We start from the raw sequence: 19,019 nt of genomic DNA on the forward strand, positions 1-19,019 counted from the left end.
GATAAAGAAAAGCTTAGGTAGAGGCATAGTGGTACACGACTTTAATCCCAGGACTCAGGAGACTGAGACATGCAGATCTCTGAGCTCTAGTCAGTTCTGTTCGGTCAGTTTAGTTGAGTCAATGAGTTGAGAGGCAGTGCAGTGGATCTGAGTTTGTGGCAGTTCAGCTCATGGAATTCACAACTAGTTTTCCTGAGATTTTTACAGAGAGAGTTTGAAGAGAGAACAAGTTAGAGACAGGTGAAGATAGAACCAGCCAAGGAAGGAGAAGGAGCCAGAAGATTAGAACAGATTGCTAGAGTTAGTTTGAGGACAGGCAGAGCAATTCAATCCGAAGCTGAGAGAAGCCAGATTGAATCGGTCAGCTTGGAGAGGAGTTTGAGCCAGAACAGCTTAGTTGAACCAGCCAGACAGAGCTCAGAAAGAACTAGAAAGGGTGAGCTTATTCAGCAGTCTCAGAGGCTGAAAAGATTCTAGGTCTAGGTTAGATTGTATGGAGGCTAGAAGCTTCCAGGACCAGGCCTAGGTTAGCAGATGGAGACAGTAAGCATCCAAGATGACAATGACACCACTGGAATAAAAGTTACCTTTACAAGATTCTCTTTTAAAAGAGACAAGTAAACTGAACATGGATACATATATGAGATTCTCAAAAAATAAATACAAGTTTTTTTGTTTTTTTTTTAAATGAGTGTTCAGCTTCAGGGATTTGAATCGAATTAGTTATTTGCTTATCACACGCTAGCTTTAACTCCATACATGTAGACATTTGAGGACCATGTTCCTCCTTCAGGTCTCTTTACTCCCTCATTTTCCTTCTACCTTTGTCTTCTTCCTCTCTCCTCTCACTCCTTTGCAGGCTTGCTTTCTAGAATAAATTGAATCCAATTGTGTTGTCCTTATTTGCATGGTGTGGGGCCAACTACCGGGCCATTAGCAACCTATTAGTAGCTGTGTCCTCAGTGAAAGCGACTGTCCTTTTCAACCAGCCAGTGCCTGTCAATGGTTCCTCAGATAAGGTGATGAGTCTGCTGGGAAGCGAGGGTGGAGGTGACACCTATGGTCTTGACAGGTTTCCGGGCTTCTTTAAGTTCTGAGGAGGTTACTTAGTATTGCTATGGTTCCAAATCAACTTCCTGTCAGTGGAAAGAAACCTAAGCTGAGCACCGCGTAGCGAACTTTTGCCTGACAGCACCGTCGTTTTCTCGACTCCACAGAGCAACAGGAACGTCGGACTCAAGACACAGCATGTTTCATTCTGTTGTAACTCTAAAGGAGATGGCGGAGATGAGACCTCCGACCTCCAGCCACCCACAGCAGGCCAGAGAGGTGGGGCTCGGACCAGGGGAACTGAAAACCAGGCTTCCGTTGACCTAGTACAAAGGGGCCCTAATAACTACTTATCATCGTATGGATTAAAGGTTGTCTACTCTCCGCCATGGGTCTTCTGTTGAACCTCCTCTTGTTCTAAGCTCCTTTGACACCCGGGTCCCTGAATCCTGCCTGTTCCATAGTGTAGATGCAGGGTGCATGGAAGGGATGAGCAAGGAAAGCAGCTAAGTCCTACACTTCAGGGATGAATAAGAAGTCCTCAGAGACCCAGGGCCAACAAAGAGCTTGATGCACGGGATCCCAACCCCGAGACCCCGCAGTCCCACCCGAGCCTTCAGGATCCCGACCAGCGCGCCTCGTCGCGGGGCGAGGTCCACGCCGCCGGGCCCAACCGGGCCAGCCGCACCCCCCCTCCACCCCCAAACCTCGCAGCCTGCAACTCCCGCCCCCCGGGGCGGTGCCGGGGACAAGCGGCGCCTCCGCCGGTCACGTGGGGGCCGCTCCACCGGGCGGCGCTGCAGCTTCCCGATCAGCGCCCTCCCAGCGCCGGGGACGCGGCGCTCGCGCTCCCGCCCCCGAGCCGCCGCGGGGGGGAAACGGAGACAAGGAGACGCCCCCGCCGCAGGCGCCCCGGGCCTGCGCCCGCAGTATGCCCGCAGCGGAGCCGAGCGCCGCCCTCCTCCCGCAGCCCGCGGAGGCGACGCCGCCGGCCCCCGGGCCGCCGCGGTGAGGGTAGCGGAGCCGGAGTCGGCTACCGAGGCGCGGCGGAGCGGAGCGGGCGGAGCTGGAGGAGGAGGAGGAGGAGCAGGCATCCTCCGCGGCGCGGCGGGCGGCGGCCCTGCCGCCCGGCGCGCCCATGGCCCGGGAGCAGGGAGAATGCGAGCCGCGGCGCGCCGCCGCAGCCCAGCTCCGAGCCGCCGCCCGCCCGGAGCCCCCCAGAGCCGCCCGCGTCGCCGCCGCCGCCCCCCAGCTGCGGGCGCCCGGCCGCCGGCTGCGCTAGGACCCACGGCCGCGCAGGGGAGGCGGTGGTCCGGGAGCAGCGGGAGCCAGAGGGCCCGGGATCCGGGCGCAGCGCGGCATGCAGCCGCGGGCTCCGGGGCCGGAGTGAGGGTTGTCGGCGCGGGGTCCCGCCATGGCTGGCAAGGACAGCGGTAACCTGAAGACGGTGAGGTTGTGGCGGGACGCCGCCCTGCGCGCCAGGAAGCTGCGGAGCAACCTGCGCCAGCTCACGCTCAGCTGCCCGGGGGCCGGGGGCGACCCGCTCAGCTCCCCCGACGCCCCCCAGCTGGTGCTGCCGGCCAACCTCGGGGACATCGAGGTGCTGAACCTGGGGAACAACGGCCTGGAGGATGTTCCTGAAGGTCTGGGGTCGGCTCTGGGCAGCCTTCGCGTCTTGGTCTTGCGCAGGAACCGCTTCGCCCGGCTGCCCACCGCCGTGGCGGAGCTGGGCCACCACCTGACCGAGCTGGACGTGAGCCACAACCGGCTGACCGGCCTCGGGGCCGAGGTGCTGAGCGCGCTGAGGGAGCTCCGCAAGCTCAACCTCAGCCACAACCAGCTGCCGGCCCTGCCCGCCCAGCTGGGGGCCCTCGCCCACCTGGAGGAGCTGGATGTCAGTTTCAACCGGCTGGCCCGCCTGCCGGATTCCTTCTCCTGCCTCAACCACCTGCGCGCCCTCGACGTGGACCACAACCAGCTCACCGCCTTCCCCCGGCAGCTGCTGCAGCTGGCCGCCCTGGAGGAGCTGGACGTCTCCAGCAACCGGCTGCGGGGCCTCCCGGAGGACATCAGTGCCCTGCGGGCCCTCAAGATTCTCTGGCTTAGCGGGGCCGAGCTTGGCACCCTGCCCGGCGGCTTCTGTGAGCTGGCCAGTTTGGAGAGCCTCATGTTGGACAACAACGGGCTGCAGGCTCTGCCCCCCGAGTTCAGCCGCCTGCAGAGGCTCAAAATGCTCAACCTCTCGTCCAACCTCTTTGAGGAGTTCCCCGCTGCGCTGCTGCCCCTGGCTGGTCTGGAGGAGCTCTACCTTAGCCGCAACCAGCTCACCTCAGTGCCCTGTCTTATCTCCGGACTGGGCCGGCTCCTCACCCTGTGGCTGGATAATAACCGCATTCGGTACCTGCCGGACTCCATCGTGGAGCTGACGGGCCTGGAGGAGCTGGTGCTTCAAGGCAACCAAATCGCCGTTCTGCCTGACAACTTCGGCCAGCTCTCCCGGGTGGGCTTGTGGAAAATCAAGGACAACCCCCTGATTCAGCCCCCTTACGAAGTCTGCATGAAGGGGATCCCCTACATCGCGGCCTACCAGAAGGAACTGGCTCACTCGCAGCCGGCCGTGCAGCCCCGCCTCAAGCTGCTCCTGATGGGCCAGAAGGCTGCGGGCAAGACCCTGCTTCGACAGTGCCTCACCGAGGACAAAGTGGAGGGGGGCCAAGGAGGGGGGGACAAGGAGAAGAGCTACCTACCTTTCCCTCCCCTCGGAAGCAAGGGCATCGAGGTGACCAGCTGGACCGCCGACGCCTCCCGGGGCCTGCGCTTCATCGTGTACGACTTGGCCGGCGACGAGAGCTACGAGGTGATACAGCCCTTCTTCCTCTCCCCGGGGGCCCTGTATGTGCTCGTGGTCAACCTGGCCACCTACGAACCCCGCTCCTTCCCCACGACGGTGGGCTCCTTCTTGCATCGGGTGGGGGCCCGCGTGCCTCACGCCGTCGTGTGCATCGTGGGCACGCACGCGGACCTGTGTGGGGAGCGGGAGCTGGAGGAGAAGTGTCTGGACATCCACCGGCAGATTGCACTGCAGGAGAAGCACGACGCCGAGGGCCTAAGCCAGCTAGCCAAGGTGGTGGACGAGGCCCTGGCCCGGGACTTCGAGCTGCGTTCGGCCAGCCCGCATGCAGCCTACTACGGGGTCTCCGACAAGAACCTGCGGAGGCGCAAGGCCCATTTTCAGTACCTGCTTAACCACCGGCTGCAGATCCTGTCTCCCGTGCTGCCCGTCAGCTGCCGGGACCCCCACCAGCTGCAACGCCTCCGCGACAAGCTGCTCTCCGTGGCGGAGCACCGGGAAATCTTCCCCAACTTACACCGAGTCCTGCCCCGGTCCTGGCAGGTGCTGGAGGAACTGCACTTCCAGCCCCCGCAGGCGCAAAGGCTGTGGCTGAGCTGGTGGGACTCGGCCCGCCTGGGCCTGCAGGCCGGCCTCACCGAGGACCGGCTGCAGAGCGCCCTGTCCTACCTGCACGAGAGCGGCAAGCTGCTCTACTTCGAGGACAGCCCGGCCCTCAAGGAGCACGTCTTCCACAACCTCACCCGCCTCATCGACATCCTCAATGTCTTCTTCCAGAGAGACGCTTCTTTGCTGCTGCATAAACTGCTCCTGGGGACCAGCGGAGAGGGCGAGGGGGAAGCGGAGAGCATCCTCGCTCCGGCAGCGCCCAGCCCGGGGCAGGACCCACTCCGGGCCACCCAGCTCCATCATTACGTGGAAGGCTTCCTGCTGCACGGGCTCCTGCCGGCCCACGTCATTCGGCTGCTGCTGAAGCCTCACGTGCAGGCCCAGCAGGACCTGCAGCTCCTGCTGGAGCTGCTGGAGAAGATGGGGCTCTGTTACTGCCTCAACAAACCCAAAGGCAAACCCCTGAACGGCTCCACCGCTTGGTACAAGTTCCCATGCTACGTGCAGAACGAGGTGCCCCACGCGGAGGCCTGGATTAACGGGACCAACCTAGCCGGGCAGTCTTTTGTGGCCGAACAGTTGCAGATCGAATATAGTTTCCCCTTTACCTTCCCCCCCGGGTTGTTCGCACGCTACAGCGTCCAGATCAACAGCCACGTGGTGCACAGGTCGGATGGGAAGTTTCAGATCTTCGCCTACAGAGGGAAAGTCCCTGTGGTGGTGAGCTACAGGCCTGCCAAGGGGGTCCTGCAGCCAGACACCCTGTCCATTGCCAGCCATGCGTCCTTACCAAACATATGGACCGCGTGGCAAGCCATCACCCCTTTGGTGGAGGAACTGAATGTCCTACTTCAGGAATGGCCCGGACTGCACTATACGGTGCACATCCTCTGTTCTAAGTGCCTTAAGAGAGGGTCACCCAATCCACACGCTTTCCCAGGTAGGTGGAGAGGGGTTGGGGATCCCGTGGTTTGCCTTTACAGTGCGTTTCTTGGAGGTGCTTGGGTCTCACGTTGCAGGATGTTTCTGTAGCCTCATAGGCTTTCCAGGAAAGCCTTTCAGGGTAAACCCCGGGTGACCGGAGCGCAAGCCAAAGCAACGTGGAACACCTTCTCTTCATTTCCAAAATATTTCCAAGTCTAGGTGGTTGCACGGAACCCCGGGATGATGGTGACATTGGCCCTGGGTCGAGCCTGCCCGTTCTCTCGGGCACTAGACACATGTCAGAGGGAGGGGCCCTGGGCTGGGTAGGTGGTCATATTCTTTTGTTTAAAGTCGGAGTGTAACCAGCAAGTCAGAGTGAGGGCTGGCTTTTCCTGAGAAACTGAAGAATGTTCAGTGACGGAGCGAGTGGTTTGAGATGGCTGAGATGGCTGAGTGGTTTGGAACGTTTGCCTGCTTCTTGAGACTGCAGACGTGACCATCTCAGGAGAGAGGTCTCATTTCTCTGAAGGGAGTTTCCTCGGATATTTCCTGGCAATTTTGAGCTTCATAGACATCACTGAAAGATGTGTTTCTCGGTAAATGGGGCTTTCCGAGGGTGGTTTTTTTAGAGACAAGAAGGGAAAGCAAGAAAAGAAACCCCAAGAGTCTCCGAGGATGTGTTTCTCAATAGTTACTTCTCTCTCTCTCTGTGTGTATGTGTGTGTGTGCGTGTGTGTGTCTCTGTGTGTATAAACAGTTATGGTGGACAGAGAGAATTTGAGGGTTAAGTTTGAAATTTAAAAAAAAACAACTCATTTTTTTTTTAAAGAGTAATTTTAAAGGTTCATTAACGCAGAACAGAAGGTATGGGTTTTCCACCCGCCCTGTCCTTTCCATATGAACGGCCTCCCCATGGTCACCCACCATCCTCTGCACAGGAGCAGTGCGTTTGCTCCACCCGCAGGAGCAAATCCTTGCCTCGAGTAGCCAGCTTACTTTGTGATCACGCCGGGTATTTATTCCTGTGGGTTTAGGCAATTGTGTGATGGATGACATGTGTCTATCTATTGTAGTGTTATCAGGGTGGTTTTACTACCCTAAAAAAAGTCCTTTGTGCTCTCATTTATCTGTCTTTTCCTAGTAGTCCTGGGAACCTGGGAACGCCTCTTTTTTTTTTTTTTTTTTTTTTTCCTGGTTACTCAGTCTCAAGCCTTTAACTAGGAACTTTTCCCTCATCATTTGCAGTTCTTTCACAGCTGACTTGCCTGTGTTCCACTTGGTCGATAGTATTACACGCATCCTTAGCACAAATCCTGTAACAATTGTGCCACTCAGCTTTTGTCACCTTGGCCCACCATCACCCAGGGTAGCTTGAGGGGTGATGAAATGGAAAGCTGAATGCCACCCTGATCTTTGTCTTGGTGCAAGAGCTGACAAGAATGCAGCTTGTAATAGTATCGGAAGGAATGGCAAACCAATATTTCCGAAGGCTGTGTCTTTCCGTTGCCCCAGATCTAGGTTTCGTTCCTCAGCTTGAGAAAAGCCACCATATTGGATTACCAGCCATTGGAGCCAGCCATTCTGTAGGATTGTCTGGTATCTCGCCACAGGCCCTGACTTGGTGGATGCCTCAGTGTGTTTGCCATTGTTGTTTATTCATGGAAAGCAAACACTTTTCTTTATCGTGTTACTAAGTTGTACAGAGTGATTGGGAGCATTGTACTCATAGGCCATGTGACTGAAAGAGTTCTCTGGAAACAGTTCTTGCTTAATGCAGAGACAGTGTGAATTAATGATGTCGTGCACAACCAAGGGAAGGACAAAGGTTACTGAACACGGACCAATCTGGGCTGAGGAGTTTTGTTAATAAAGCAGAGAGGTAGAATGATTTTTAACCTCTCTGTCATTTTTCTGTGGTTCCCATCGTTTATTAGTAATTGTTACAACTCTGAGAGATTTGGCAAGAACTAAAAATAATAAAATCTGGACTGTCACATGGGGGAAATGATAACATTTGCCATTCAGTTATTAGAGGTTACATCCTTAGGTGACTAAAACACCATCAGTTTGGCAGAAACTCTTTTATCGATGTGTAGCTTCCTGTCTTTCTGTAGAGTCATTCCCTTTTACAGGGACAGAAAATTGGTGACTTCATTTTATACTTAAAGTATCAAGTTCTCTTGTAAACTCAGAAATTTACATATAGTAGTTTAAATATTGGCTATTTTGGCTTTAGTTTTTTTTTTTTTTTTTGTCTAATATGGGACTTGGGTTGGGTGCCATTTTCCATGTTGTTTGGTCCCATTCAGCAGAAGCATCCTGTCACACTAATATGTTCTCAAGTGTTCTTATATGGAAAATCCATCCTGGCCCTGCCCACCTGCATTTTCTGGCAAGAGCTACTTAGCTGGCTGAATGACTTGGGTTTCTCTTGCTTTAAGTTTGGAGATCCTTAGCCAGCGTCTATGGATTCAAACTATCTGATGGATGAGATCCTATCACATTGTGAAAGAGATTACAGACTTTATTTAAGATTTGTTTATTACAGATTTTATGTAAGACAATTGGGTTGACATATATGGTTTGCTTAAGTAAAGCTTTATTTTATTTGTGCAGATGTTTTGTCTGCCATGTATATCTGTACAGAAGAGGGTGATGGGTGCCCTGGAAATGGAGTGACAGATTGTTAGCTGCCTTGTGGGTGCTGGAATGCTGGCACTCCGGAAAAGGAGCCAGTGCTCTTAACTGCTGGGCTATCTGTTCAGCCCTCCAGGGTTCTTCCAGAAACTGAAGACAAGGTCTGTAAGATGCTTAAAGGCTACTGTGGCTCAGCAGGTAAAGACACTTGCCTTGCAGTCCTGGACATCTGCCTTCCACCTCGAGAGCCCCTGTGAAGGTGGAGGGGAGACCTGGCCTCCACAGGTGTGCTCAGTTGTTCGCGCTCACACACAAATACGGTAATTTTCCAGACTCTCACTGTGAAAATCACTGTTTTCTCTAGGTACAGACCCCTGCCTAGACCAATCACCCCCTTCCTTTTGTGCCCTGTAATTGGTCCTACACTCTCATTCCCAGGGCATACAGTTTGTCCTGTGGGATACTTATTCATATTCTCCTCTGCCAGTGTCATTTAAACCAGAATGGTCAGCCTCCTGAGACTGGCTGACCTGATGGACTGAGTGGCTCAGATACCGGACTGCAGCAAGGTGGTGTGCCCTGGAAGCATTTCAACAGTTGGGTGGGTGGCTGCTTTGTGGTTTTAAGTTGGAAGAATATGTCTTAGTCTGACTGACTTTGAGTATAAGTTTTCATTCATATTCAAATATTTACCTTACAAATTATAAGTGGTAATTTTTAAACACCAAAGAGAAAGCAACCCAGTAAACTTAACTGTGTGATTTTCTTTAATTTTGGCCACATTCATTCACACAGAGCTTTTCCAAATCTCACAAGTGCCCTTTGCTCCTTTACTTTTTGTGCCCAGTGTGTACCTATCTGATTGGGTATGCCTGTCTTACTCTGTATTCCTCTCTGACAATGTGCTCCTGGCTAACTGTGTGTACTGGTCTGAATGTGTGTGCCTGTCTGACCAGAGTAACTGTCTGACAGTGTATGCCCGTATGACAGTGTGTGTCTGCCTGTCTGACATTGTGTACCCACGTGGCAGCATGTATCTGCCCGTACACATGCCATGTTTCAGCATGTGTATGTACTTGCAGCAGAATTTTATTTCAGGACATGGCTGCTCTGGCAAGACATCACATCCAAAGAGCTTTATAGGTCTGTGTGAACTGACTGGAATATAGACACACAGGGCAGTGGTGGCACATGCCTTTAATCCCAAGAGACAGAGGCAAGCAGATCTGAGTTCAAGGCCAGGCTGGTATAGAGCAAGTTTCAGGGAAAGAAAAGCTTAGGTCCAGGCATGGTGGTTCAGGCCTTTAATCCCAAACAACAAAGGTAAAGTTAGTTTGTAGAAGGAAGCACCCATGTTTGGAAGTGATGTCTAATTGAGTGGCAGAAAAAGTGATGAATCAGAACAAGATTTGACAGAATAGGATATGCCCAATTCTCATAAGAAGAGAGAGGAGAGGGAAGCCTATAGAGGAATTTTAATTCAGAACATGGCTGCTCTGGCAAGAGATCACATCCAAAGACCTTCTAGGTCTGTGATCCAGCTGGAATACAAACACACCTTTCATCCAGGGGACAGAGGCAAGCAGATCTGAGTTCAAGGCCAGCTTGGTACAGAACAAGGTTCAAGTAAAAAACAAAAAGCTTAGGTCAGGCATGGTGGTACACACCTTTAATCCCAAACAATGAAGGTAAAGATAGTTTGTAGAAGGAAGCACTCCTGTTTCAAAGTGATTCCTAATTGAAATGCAGAAAAGGTGACTAATCAAAGATTTGACAGGATAGAATACACCCAGTTCTCATAAGAACAAGGAGAAAAGGGAAGCTACTTAAGAAAACAGCATGGAGAACGAGAGAGGAGGAAGTTTTACAGAGAAAGGTTGAATGAAAGAACAAGGTAGACACAGGAAAAGACAGAACAAACCAGAAAAATGAGAAGGAGGCAGAAGATTGGAAAAGGTAGCTGGAGTTAGTTTGAGGCCAAGCAGAGCAATTCAGAGGCCAGGAGAGAAAAGCCTGATTGAAACACTCAGCTGGGAGAAGAGTTTGAGCCAGAACAGCTGAGTTGAAGCAGCCAGCTATGAACTCAGAACGAGAAAGGGAGAGCTCATTCAGCAGTAAGCGTCAGAGGCTGAAAACATTCTAGGTCTAGGTTAGAGGCCTAGTACAGAGACTAGAAGTGTTCAGGACTAGGCCTAAAGTAGCAGACAGAGGCAGTGATCCTCCAAGACAACAATTGAAACAGGTGAGTAAAAGTTTCTTTTACAGAAGCCACTTGAGGGAGCAGCACAGAGCATGAGAGGAGACAGTTTTGCTAGGAGAGTTTTACGGAGACTGGTTGAAGAGTACAAGCTAGACACAGGTAAAGACAGAATGAACAAGAAAATGAGGAGCCATAAGATTAGAGCAGATTGCTGAAGTTAGTTTGAGGCCAGGCAGAGCAATTCAGAGGCCAGGAGAGAAAAGCCAGATTGAATAAGTCAGCTGGGAGAGGAGTTTGAGCCAGAACAGCTGAGTTGAACCTGCCAGCTAAGAGTTCAGAAAAAAACAAAAAAGGGTGAGTTTATTCAGCAGTAAGTCTCAGAGGCTAAAACATTCTAGGCCTCGGTTAGATTTTATAGAGGCTAGAGGCTTCCAGGACTAGGCCTAGGATAGTAGACAGAAGTGACAAGCCTCCAAGACGACACATATCTCAGGAGAATGAAAATTACTTTTACATGTACCCATATGACTATGTGTGCCTGTCTGACATTGCATACCAATCCGTATGATAATATGTGCCTGTGTGACAGTGTGTGCCCATATGATGGTGTATCCCTTCCTGATAGTGTGTACCTATCTGACAGCGTATGTTTGTCTGGCTATATGTGACAGTGTGTGCCCCTGTGAGTTGTATGTACCCATCTGTGTGTGCCAATAAGACAGTATGTGTTAGTCTGACTGTATGTACTGGTCTGAGTGTGTGTGACTGTCCAATGGTGCATGCCTGTTGGATGCTTAGCATGTTTCTCCTGTTCCAGGAGTGGCTGTGTATGTCACAATACCTCCTTGATTAGATTGTTCACTTGCTTCCTCTAAGCAGAGACCTGCCTGATGTGTTGTGGCCTCTGGAAGCCTCATGAGTATTCCCTGAATGACTGCCTGGTGCTGTATAAGAAGAATCTCTTTGTTGTATTGTCAGGTTCCCAGGTAGTGCCGGATGCTGATCCTGCCTTGCCCTGCTTTGGTTCCCCCCTCCCTCCCGTTGTCCTAGCTCTCCTGCTGGGGTCCGGACTGCAGGACTTGCCTTTGAATGGGCCCTTCATTTTGACTACTGAAGCGAAGCAAATATTATATCTAAATTTTACAATCACCAGAATCTGAGCATGACCTAGTTGCTTGGACTGAATTATTCATTGTTTATTGTTTTTTTTTCTTTTTTTTTTTAAAACTTCATGAAGGTTATTTGATATCTTTTAGTTTAACTTTGTTAAAATTGATGTTCCTGGGTTTTTAATTTTTATAAACAGACCTCTTTGAGCTCTGTAGGACTTTGCTCTGCATAAAAGGAAAAACCTGAATAATGTAGTAAGAGAAAGAAATGGTGAGCAGAATAGAGTCCAAAGACTGGGGAGGTCTGCCTTGTTCTCCAGTTATTTTAGGACCTAGGAGTCTCTGCTTCAGCTCTCGGGTGGACTCTTGAGGCACTCAACGCTCAGGCACTTGAGAACTTGCCAGAGAAAGACTTCTTTTTGCTCGAAACACACAGTTTATGTAATGGTCAGCCTTCTGCTGTCTTCTGCTCCACTTACTCCCTGGCGAACCTGGCCCACCTTAGCTCTTCCTCATTCGTGTCATCTCATACCTAACACCCCGATGGGTCACCCTCAAGGATGTTTGCGGTTGGGGGCCTAGAGAGAGGATCTAGAGTAATGGCCCTTTTCCTGTGGCTGGGACGAAGGGCCAGTTTTTGCCCATTACACAGGAAGGTGTGTGTGGCTTTGAAGGACCGATTCTGGAGTGGCTGTTTCTTGTGGGTTTCCCTAACTTGCTCTTTAATTCTCTTCTCCCCATTGGAACACCTTGATGAAAGACTCGGCAGCCATCATTAGCCAGCTTTTGTTTGACTTGCTGAAAACCAAGGCAAGTGCTGGCCCAGTCTTTACCCTCTCTCCTCACTGGCAGCTCCTGTGCCAGTATCTCATGCCCAGTCTCTGGAAGTACATCGGAAGGTCTGTTTGGGACAGGGCCACCAAGCCAGGCCTTTCTGATGTAAAGCCAGTTGCTGGGAGTTGGTGGGGTCATTTTGTCTTTGGTGGTTGGTGGCTTTTTCCCCTCAGATAAGGTAAAAACACATTCGAACATATTCTTCAATGCTGCTCTGGCGATAGTGAAAACTTGGCCTTCTTGTCCTCAGAATGACTCATGAAACCTACAGCCTCCACCCTTACCCCCTTCTCTGAGGAATGGTACTGTGTTCCCAGGCACTCTCTCTTTTTGCCGTCTGATGTTTCATGTAACGGCAGCCATCTGGGCAGCATCTGCAATGGCCGAGCAGGCGCGAGGGGCTCCACAGAGAGATCAAGACATTCTGTCTTCTCAGTGATTCCTAGCAAGTGGGCTTTGGGTTGTTTCCTGTGTTCTTTATCTGCAAGTGCACATGTTGAGGTCTACCACGTGATTTCTATGGTATGTTTGTAGGCCCTTGCCCTTTGTGATGCTCACAGAAAGGGATGAACGGCTAAGGGACAGATGATCGGGATAGAATGGTAGGAGCTAGCTGCCTGAAGCCTTCTCCTAGGTGACCTTATGTTTGTTCCCCTAAGGCCCTGGTCACTCTTCCTCCCCAAACAGATGGTCTCATAGCTCTTCCTCCTCTGATTGACTCATATCTTTGCTTTAGCTTTGACTTCCTTAAGGGGGAAAGGATCAATGCTGGAGGAACGTCAAGCCATGACTAGTGGAAGTGGAATGGGTACAAGAAGGCAGATTCCCCCCCCCCCCACCCCAGTGGCTTTACCCTCTCTCAGCTGATGTTGCTTCCCATTGCTCTGCCCTGGGTTCAGCCTGTTGTTTATAGATCAAGGGAAGAGCCTGCAGGAGTGGCTGACTGAGGTATAGACAGCCCCATGGGTGCTGCAGACTTGGCAGCCTCGTCAATAACAATGCCCAGATGCCCTTGCCAATGGGGCTGACTTATTTGTAGAGAATGAGAAGGAAAGTTTTGGAGTTATTTTTATTTTTGGCAGTAAGTGCTTAAGAACGTTTCTTATTTTTCCTGCGCCGGGGTAATGTCCTAGCTGGAAATGGCAGGGCTTGGTTGTGGCCACTACAAATGGTAGGAAGTGCAGTGGCATGAGATGGGCAGGGTGGTCAGAGGAGCCAGATAGCTCTGTTGGATGCTAGGATGCTGGAGGCTCTCCCTGCTTGCTTCTGGAAAGTTCCTGCTGCTCCAGGTGCCCAGGCTGTCCCAGCTGTCCTCTTTCCTCACGAAGTCTGTGTACAGTCTATACGGTGTTTTTTGGGGTTGGGGTGGCTTCATGAGTCAAGTGCTTCATGTGGCTGCCCTTGCTACTCTTCACTTCTTCTGGTGCCTTCTGCTCCCTTCCCTCCTCCTGTCCCCTCTCTCTCCTTTCCCCCTCTTTTCTCCCAACCCTTTTTCTTCCCTTTCTTCCTTCTCCACCCCCTTCTTTCCTCATTCTTCCTCCTGTGTTTCCTTTCTCTTCTTTTTTCCTCTCTTCTCCCTCCTCTTCTCCCCTCTTTCTCCTCCACTCAGGGTGAACTTTATCAAATGAACCATCAACCATTTTAAAGTGAATAACTCACTGGTATTCCTACCTTCCCAGAGCTGGGCAAGCATAACATCAGAGCCAAGAGCTTGTGTAGGCGAGGAGTGCCGAGGCAGGGCGTGGCCTCCTCCCTGGGATGAATTGCTCCAGAAATCTTCCCCCTGGCTCCTGGTGACAACTTTCTGTGCAGGGCATGACTTACGAGTAAGGGTTGGGTGCTTTTCCAGGGTTCTCATTGACTGGGCAGCTGTCACAGAGCCATATTGGGATCCTCTTGTTAGGGTTGGTAAGGCCACCTAGGCCCCTGGGTCTGTCTGTGGCAGGTAGAATTCTCTCTCTCTGTGTGTGTGCGTGTCTGTGTGTGCACATGACCCACACAGGATAAGAAGGAATACATAGAAGGAGAAGTGCAAAAGAGACCATTTTCTGCACAGAGCTTTTAGTTTTTTTTTTTTTTTTTTTTGTATATTTTGAGTGATATGCCTGAAGTGCTTGATCCTTAGGCCACAGGTAGATAAGCAGGTAAGGGTTGGGGCTATTTCAGTATTAGGATAGTAACACACTGTTAGCTTGATTCTGCTGTTAGCTTGATTCAGCCATCACTTTTATAACTATTGTATACAGAGCTGAACTGGGAGTTGTAGGGGGAATGAAATAAAATATATATGACATCGGTCATGGGGAGCTGGGGTGGGATTTTTAACATGATGGATGATCCTTCAGTTATGGAATCTGACCACATAGAGAGCAAATCATTGCGTGTTGGTGAGAGGCCTGGCTTCTGATTTTCCTAGGGGAAAAAGAAAAAAATCCGTTCATTTAGTGACTACCAGTTTGAATTTGCTGGATGAGGAAGAGTGGGTGTAAAGTAATGACCACAACCCCATCTCCAGCTGACTTGGAGTCTGGATCATTTGTTGCGGTAAATCTCAGGCATGAGAGAATGCTGGTACCAGCGTCATCTGAGTCTTTCCAAAACCTTTTAAAGCTCATCATCCTTTTCAAGGGAAGAAAGTTCCCTTTGTTCTAAGAAGCACTTGTTTCTTGGTTATTTATTTGCCCCTCGTTTGGAGGGATCAAGGTCATCAGTCATTTCCGAATTCCAACAGCTCTGGACACTGACTCTGTAGAAGACAGCACAAATTACGGTGGGCGTGGTCAGGCATACGTGACTACCACTTACTGGTTTCTTTGTTGAGGGAGGCTTTGTTGAGATGTCGTCCTGTTATTAGCCTATTAAATGTCGAGAGATTCGAAGGGTTAAACGTCTCAGATCCTCCCTGCTCCCAGGACGCATCATCTCAGATCCTCAGTCATCCCACGATGAGTCACGTGCTGTTGACGTGGTCTTAGAACTGCGTGCTGGCAGCGCCGAATTAGGGGCACTAAGTAGCCCAACCCTTCATCCCTCCCTTGTTTGAAGAGAGGGCGCTTAAGAATGGTTGCGGAGGTGATGGTTGAGAAGTTGCTCAGTGGGTAGCGCGAGGACCTAGTTTAGGATCCCTGGTATGTGTGTAAAAAGCTGCATGTCTGAGCATGCAGCTGCAATTCCAGCACGGTGGGCGTGGAGACAGGAGGCTGTCTGGGATTGGCTGGCCAGCTAGCCGTGCTGGATTAGTGAGAGACCCTGTCTCAATATCTGACTTTGACCTCTAGCCTACACATAGGTGCAATTGTATGCAACACACACATACATCATTGTGTCTGTCTTTGTAAGGAATATGGTTGGGGGACGCCATGAGGCTTGGAGAGTGTGCTGAGTTTTCAGCATCCTGAAGGCTTCAAGTGGGTGGGCTCATTCCATCCCTGGTGACCCTGTGAAGCAGGGATCACTGCGCCCTTGATTTTCGAAAGGCGGTGGGCTTTAGCCAATAGGCGATCTCCCCATGAGAGTGGTTCTGGGTTTGCTCCAGATCTGATCACCTCTTAGAGGTCCTTGGCAGACAGCTTGCAGAGATTGTCTTTCATATTGCTAATAGCTGGCCTGCAGTGTGGGGGTCAGCAGAGGTCATGGTCAGGGGTTGCGCGCCACAAGGCAAAGCATTGCCATGGCAGTGGCTGCAAGGCCATGCTAGCTGAGTGCTAAGAGAGTCTCCAGGTGACCACAGGGTCTCAGTAGGGGAAGGGGACTGAGGGCCTAGTGAGCATGGCATAGATTGTGTGCTCAAAGCCCTTGGCCTTACGGGTTATGATAAGCAGCGACTCGTGCTGGCCTTGAATGAGAGCTTTGAAGCCCTGGCCCAGTATAGCCTTTGCCACTGGGCAGAGCTCTGCTGAACTTTGGGAGACATTGCATTGGGACAGATATTGCACTGGGACATTCCCCAGATCAGAGTACAGGGAAGAAAGGGCCATTGATTATTTCCACAGCAGATAGCCGCATGCCTCTGTAATCCATAGGCTTGTATGTGAGGACATTGATTTTCCTCGCTGTAAATCTTACCATAACAGCCCCCGAGAAAAGCAAATTTGGATCCAACGCAATTAGTGTTTAGCTGTGAGCCCTTTACATCTCTACTCTCCTTATGTGTTGCTTGTAACTCTAGAGTAAATGAAAGTACCAGTTTAATGACTTTTGCTGCGCAACACCCTGTTTTATGCATGTCATTTATTACTGACTTCAGAAAGCCAGGGTTTCTTGCATTAATCACTGTTACTGTTGAGTTTGCCATGCTTGCCTCTCAGTTTTCCCAAATACAGTCTGTTGTCCTTTGACTGGAATGCCTAGAAGTGCAGGATAGTATAAAAAATAAAATAAAAAAAAGCATGCCTTATATTTTTTTCTGCTTTGATTTGTAATATAGGATTTATGTTGCTTTTTAAAACTGAAGCATTCTGGGTGGGCTGGTAAGAGGGCTTAGTGGTAGAGGTGCTGGCCACGCAAGCCTGAAAACCTGAATCCAACCCCTGAAACCCTAGTAAAATTGGAAGGAGAGGACGGACTCCACAAGGTCATCCTCTGATTTCTGTATTTACGTTTGGGCATGTCCACCCAATCTACTATACGGGCGCACCATAACAATACATAAAACTAAAATTCAGAAGGAGAGACAAGGAGGTTGGGGTTTTTGGTTTTTGGGGGGGTGGTAAAACTGAAGCACTGAGTGTCTCCTGCCCCTGATGTGGGGACAGTGTTGCGCCGTGTGCAGTTAGTTGGAGGTAGACAGCTAGGTTCTGCTGTTTCAGCACCTGCCATCCATGTGCCTTTGGGAGTCACAATAGTTTTTGTCCTGTGGAGTGGTCCCAAGGGATGAGTTAATTCACATGTATTTCTCAGGGTGCCTTGTACATGATCAGAGCTCCCTAGATTTTAGCTGCTTCCAGGACTGCCATTTCCCCACAACATACTAAACTTTTCAGATGTACGTTTGGAAATCTGGTAGGCTTGTGGGTAAAATCCTTCTTCTTCATCTTCATCTTCTTTTTTATTTTTTTTTTAATAGTGGGGGAGTGGCATGGTGGGATCTTTTAAAAACTAAATTTCCCCATATTATAACATAAATTCTGAAGGTAGTAGGAAAAAAATGTCACTCATAGCTGCTGTGTGCCACAAACACTCCACTGTTTCTCTCTGCCTCTCCTTTCAGCTTAGGTTCTTAAAATATGTATTTAGCTCATTGCATAAATGATCTAAATATTGATTTTTTAAATAAAAAACTTAGATATTATCTATTACGTTTCAGGGGCTTTCTAACTGTACGATGATTGTGAATGCTTACGAAATAGAAAGCAAGGTGATTTTCGCTGTTTAATTATGTTGCCTTGGCTCAGCCATTTGGATACTGCTTTTTGTTGTAATTCTGTGATGAACTGTTTTTTTTTTTTCCCTGTGTTTTTGAGACTTTTTACCCAAACTAACAGCAAACGTTCGGCTTCAACCTCTTGAGCTTTAGGATTACAGGCCTGAGGTACCACACCTGGCTTAGCTATATTGCTTTGTGAAAGTTTCTTTCTTTCTTTTTTTCCTTCCTGTTTGGGGTCATGAACTTTTATCATCACTCTCAGACTTTATAGACAAAAGAACACAGCAGAGTCATGTGAAGATTGAGCCCAGGGTGTGTGCATGACTGTATTTACACACGGGAGCAACACTGTCCACACTTCAGGGGCAGCAGACACTTCTCAGACTGGAGAAGTGTCTGCTGCCTCTGGGCATCTGGAGCTGTGGCATTCCGCAGGAGGGCACCTGGTCTTTGCAGCTGCAGCAGCTGGGGGAGGAACTGCCAGCCATGCAGTCCTGCACCTGGGGTTTGTTTCCAATATAAGCGAGTCGAGGTCCAAGGAAGCCAACCAAAATCAGCCATGCTTTTGGAAGGCATGCTGTGAGAGTTTTGTATTTGGGCAGCTTTTTCTCCAAAGTGTGATCATTGAGTGGCAGGCAGAGAATGTCATGGGCTCGGAACGCATTTGTGTTGCTTTCCTGCCACCTGTCAGATCTTTCCCCCTCTACTGCCCATCATTTTTAACACTGCACTGATATTTAATGGGAGACAGCACCTCCATGGTGACTCAGAGTTATAATCGGCAAGGATGATCGCTGGCATGCATGCTGCCTAATTATGTTGCTACTTTTCTGAGTTTTCAGATAGTATCTTTTGAGCATCATCTCTCTGGCTTTAAAAAAAATGATCACAGTGCTTTATCAGTTTAGATTAACTCTTCATGTATCTTTGATGTATTTAAGACATTTCCCCAGCTTGTTTGTCTTTTTGATTTTCTAAAAAATTCTTGTTTTATGTTTAAGAATTTTCATTACGATTGACTTTGTACTTTAAAAAAATAAATCTAGAATATCATTGCAGAGAAGAAATCACACAATGATTCTTTGCTCTCATAACTTCAAAAAAAAGAAAGTAATGTCTGTGTGTCGACTGTAAATTTGGTAGCAGAAGCCACACCCCATCAGCAGCCTCACTCTTTGTCATTTGTGAAATATGTCTTGTGGTATCTTTCAGGGATGCTACAGTGGGTGTTTGCGTGTATTTAACCTGAAAGAGGTCATGTATGCTTGTCCTTCACCTTGCATTAGCTCGCTTAAATACTTTGGGGTTTGGAGAGATGGCCCAGAGGTCCTGAGTTCAGTTCCCAGCATGCACACCAGACAGCTTCCAACCACTTGCAACCCCGACTCTGGGTAGATCTGACATATATGTATGTGGTTTATCTCATAAAATTCCGGCCCC

General features: G+C 50.0%; 1 protein-coding gene across 3 annotated transcripts in view; it reads left to right on the forward strand.

The window, feature by feature from the left end:
• The first annotated feature begins 2,091 nt into the window (after nt 1-2,091).
• Mfhas1 (multifunctional ROCO family signaling regulator 1) overlaps nt 2,092-19,019 on the forward strand; it is an 84,710-nt gene continuing 67,782 nt past the window's right edge. For 2 of the 3 annotated variants that reach the window (XR_002475889.2, XR_009591359.1), the window contains exon 1: nt 2,092-5,450. Coding sequence is in view for 1 of the 3 variants with exons in the window: in XM_021626262.2 (XP_021481937.1) it covers nt 2,465-5,450 (2,986 nt within the window). In the remaining 2 variants the exon portion in view is untranslated. The remainder of the gene's footprint in view (nt 5,451-19,019) is intronic. The other variant, XM_021626262.2, reaches the window with a different exon arrangement.

This window comes from Meriones unguiculatus, chromosome 4 (assembly GCF_030254825.1).
Source record: "Meriones unguiculatus strain TT.TT164.6M chromosome 4, Bangor_MerUng_6.1, whole genome shotgun sequence".
In the NCBI taxonomy this organism is placed as follows: Eukaryota; Metazoa; Chordata; class Mammalia; order Rodentia; family Muridae; genus Meriones; species Meriones unguiculatus.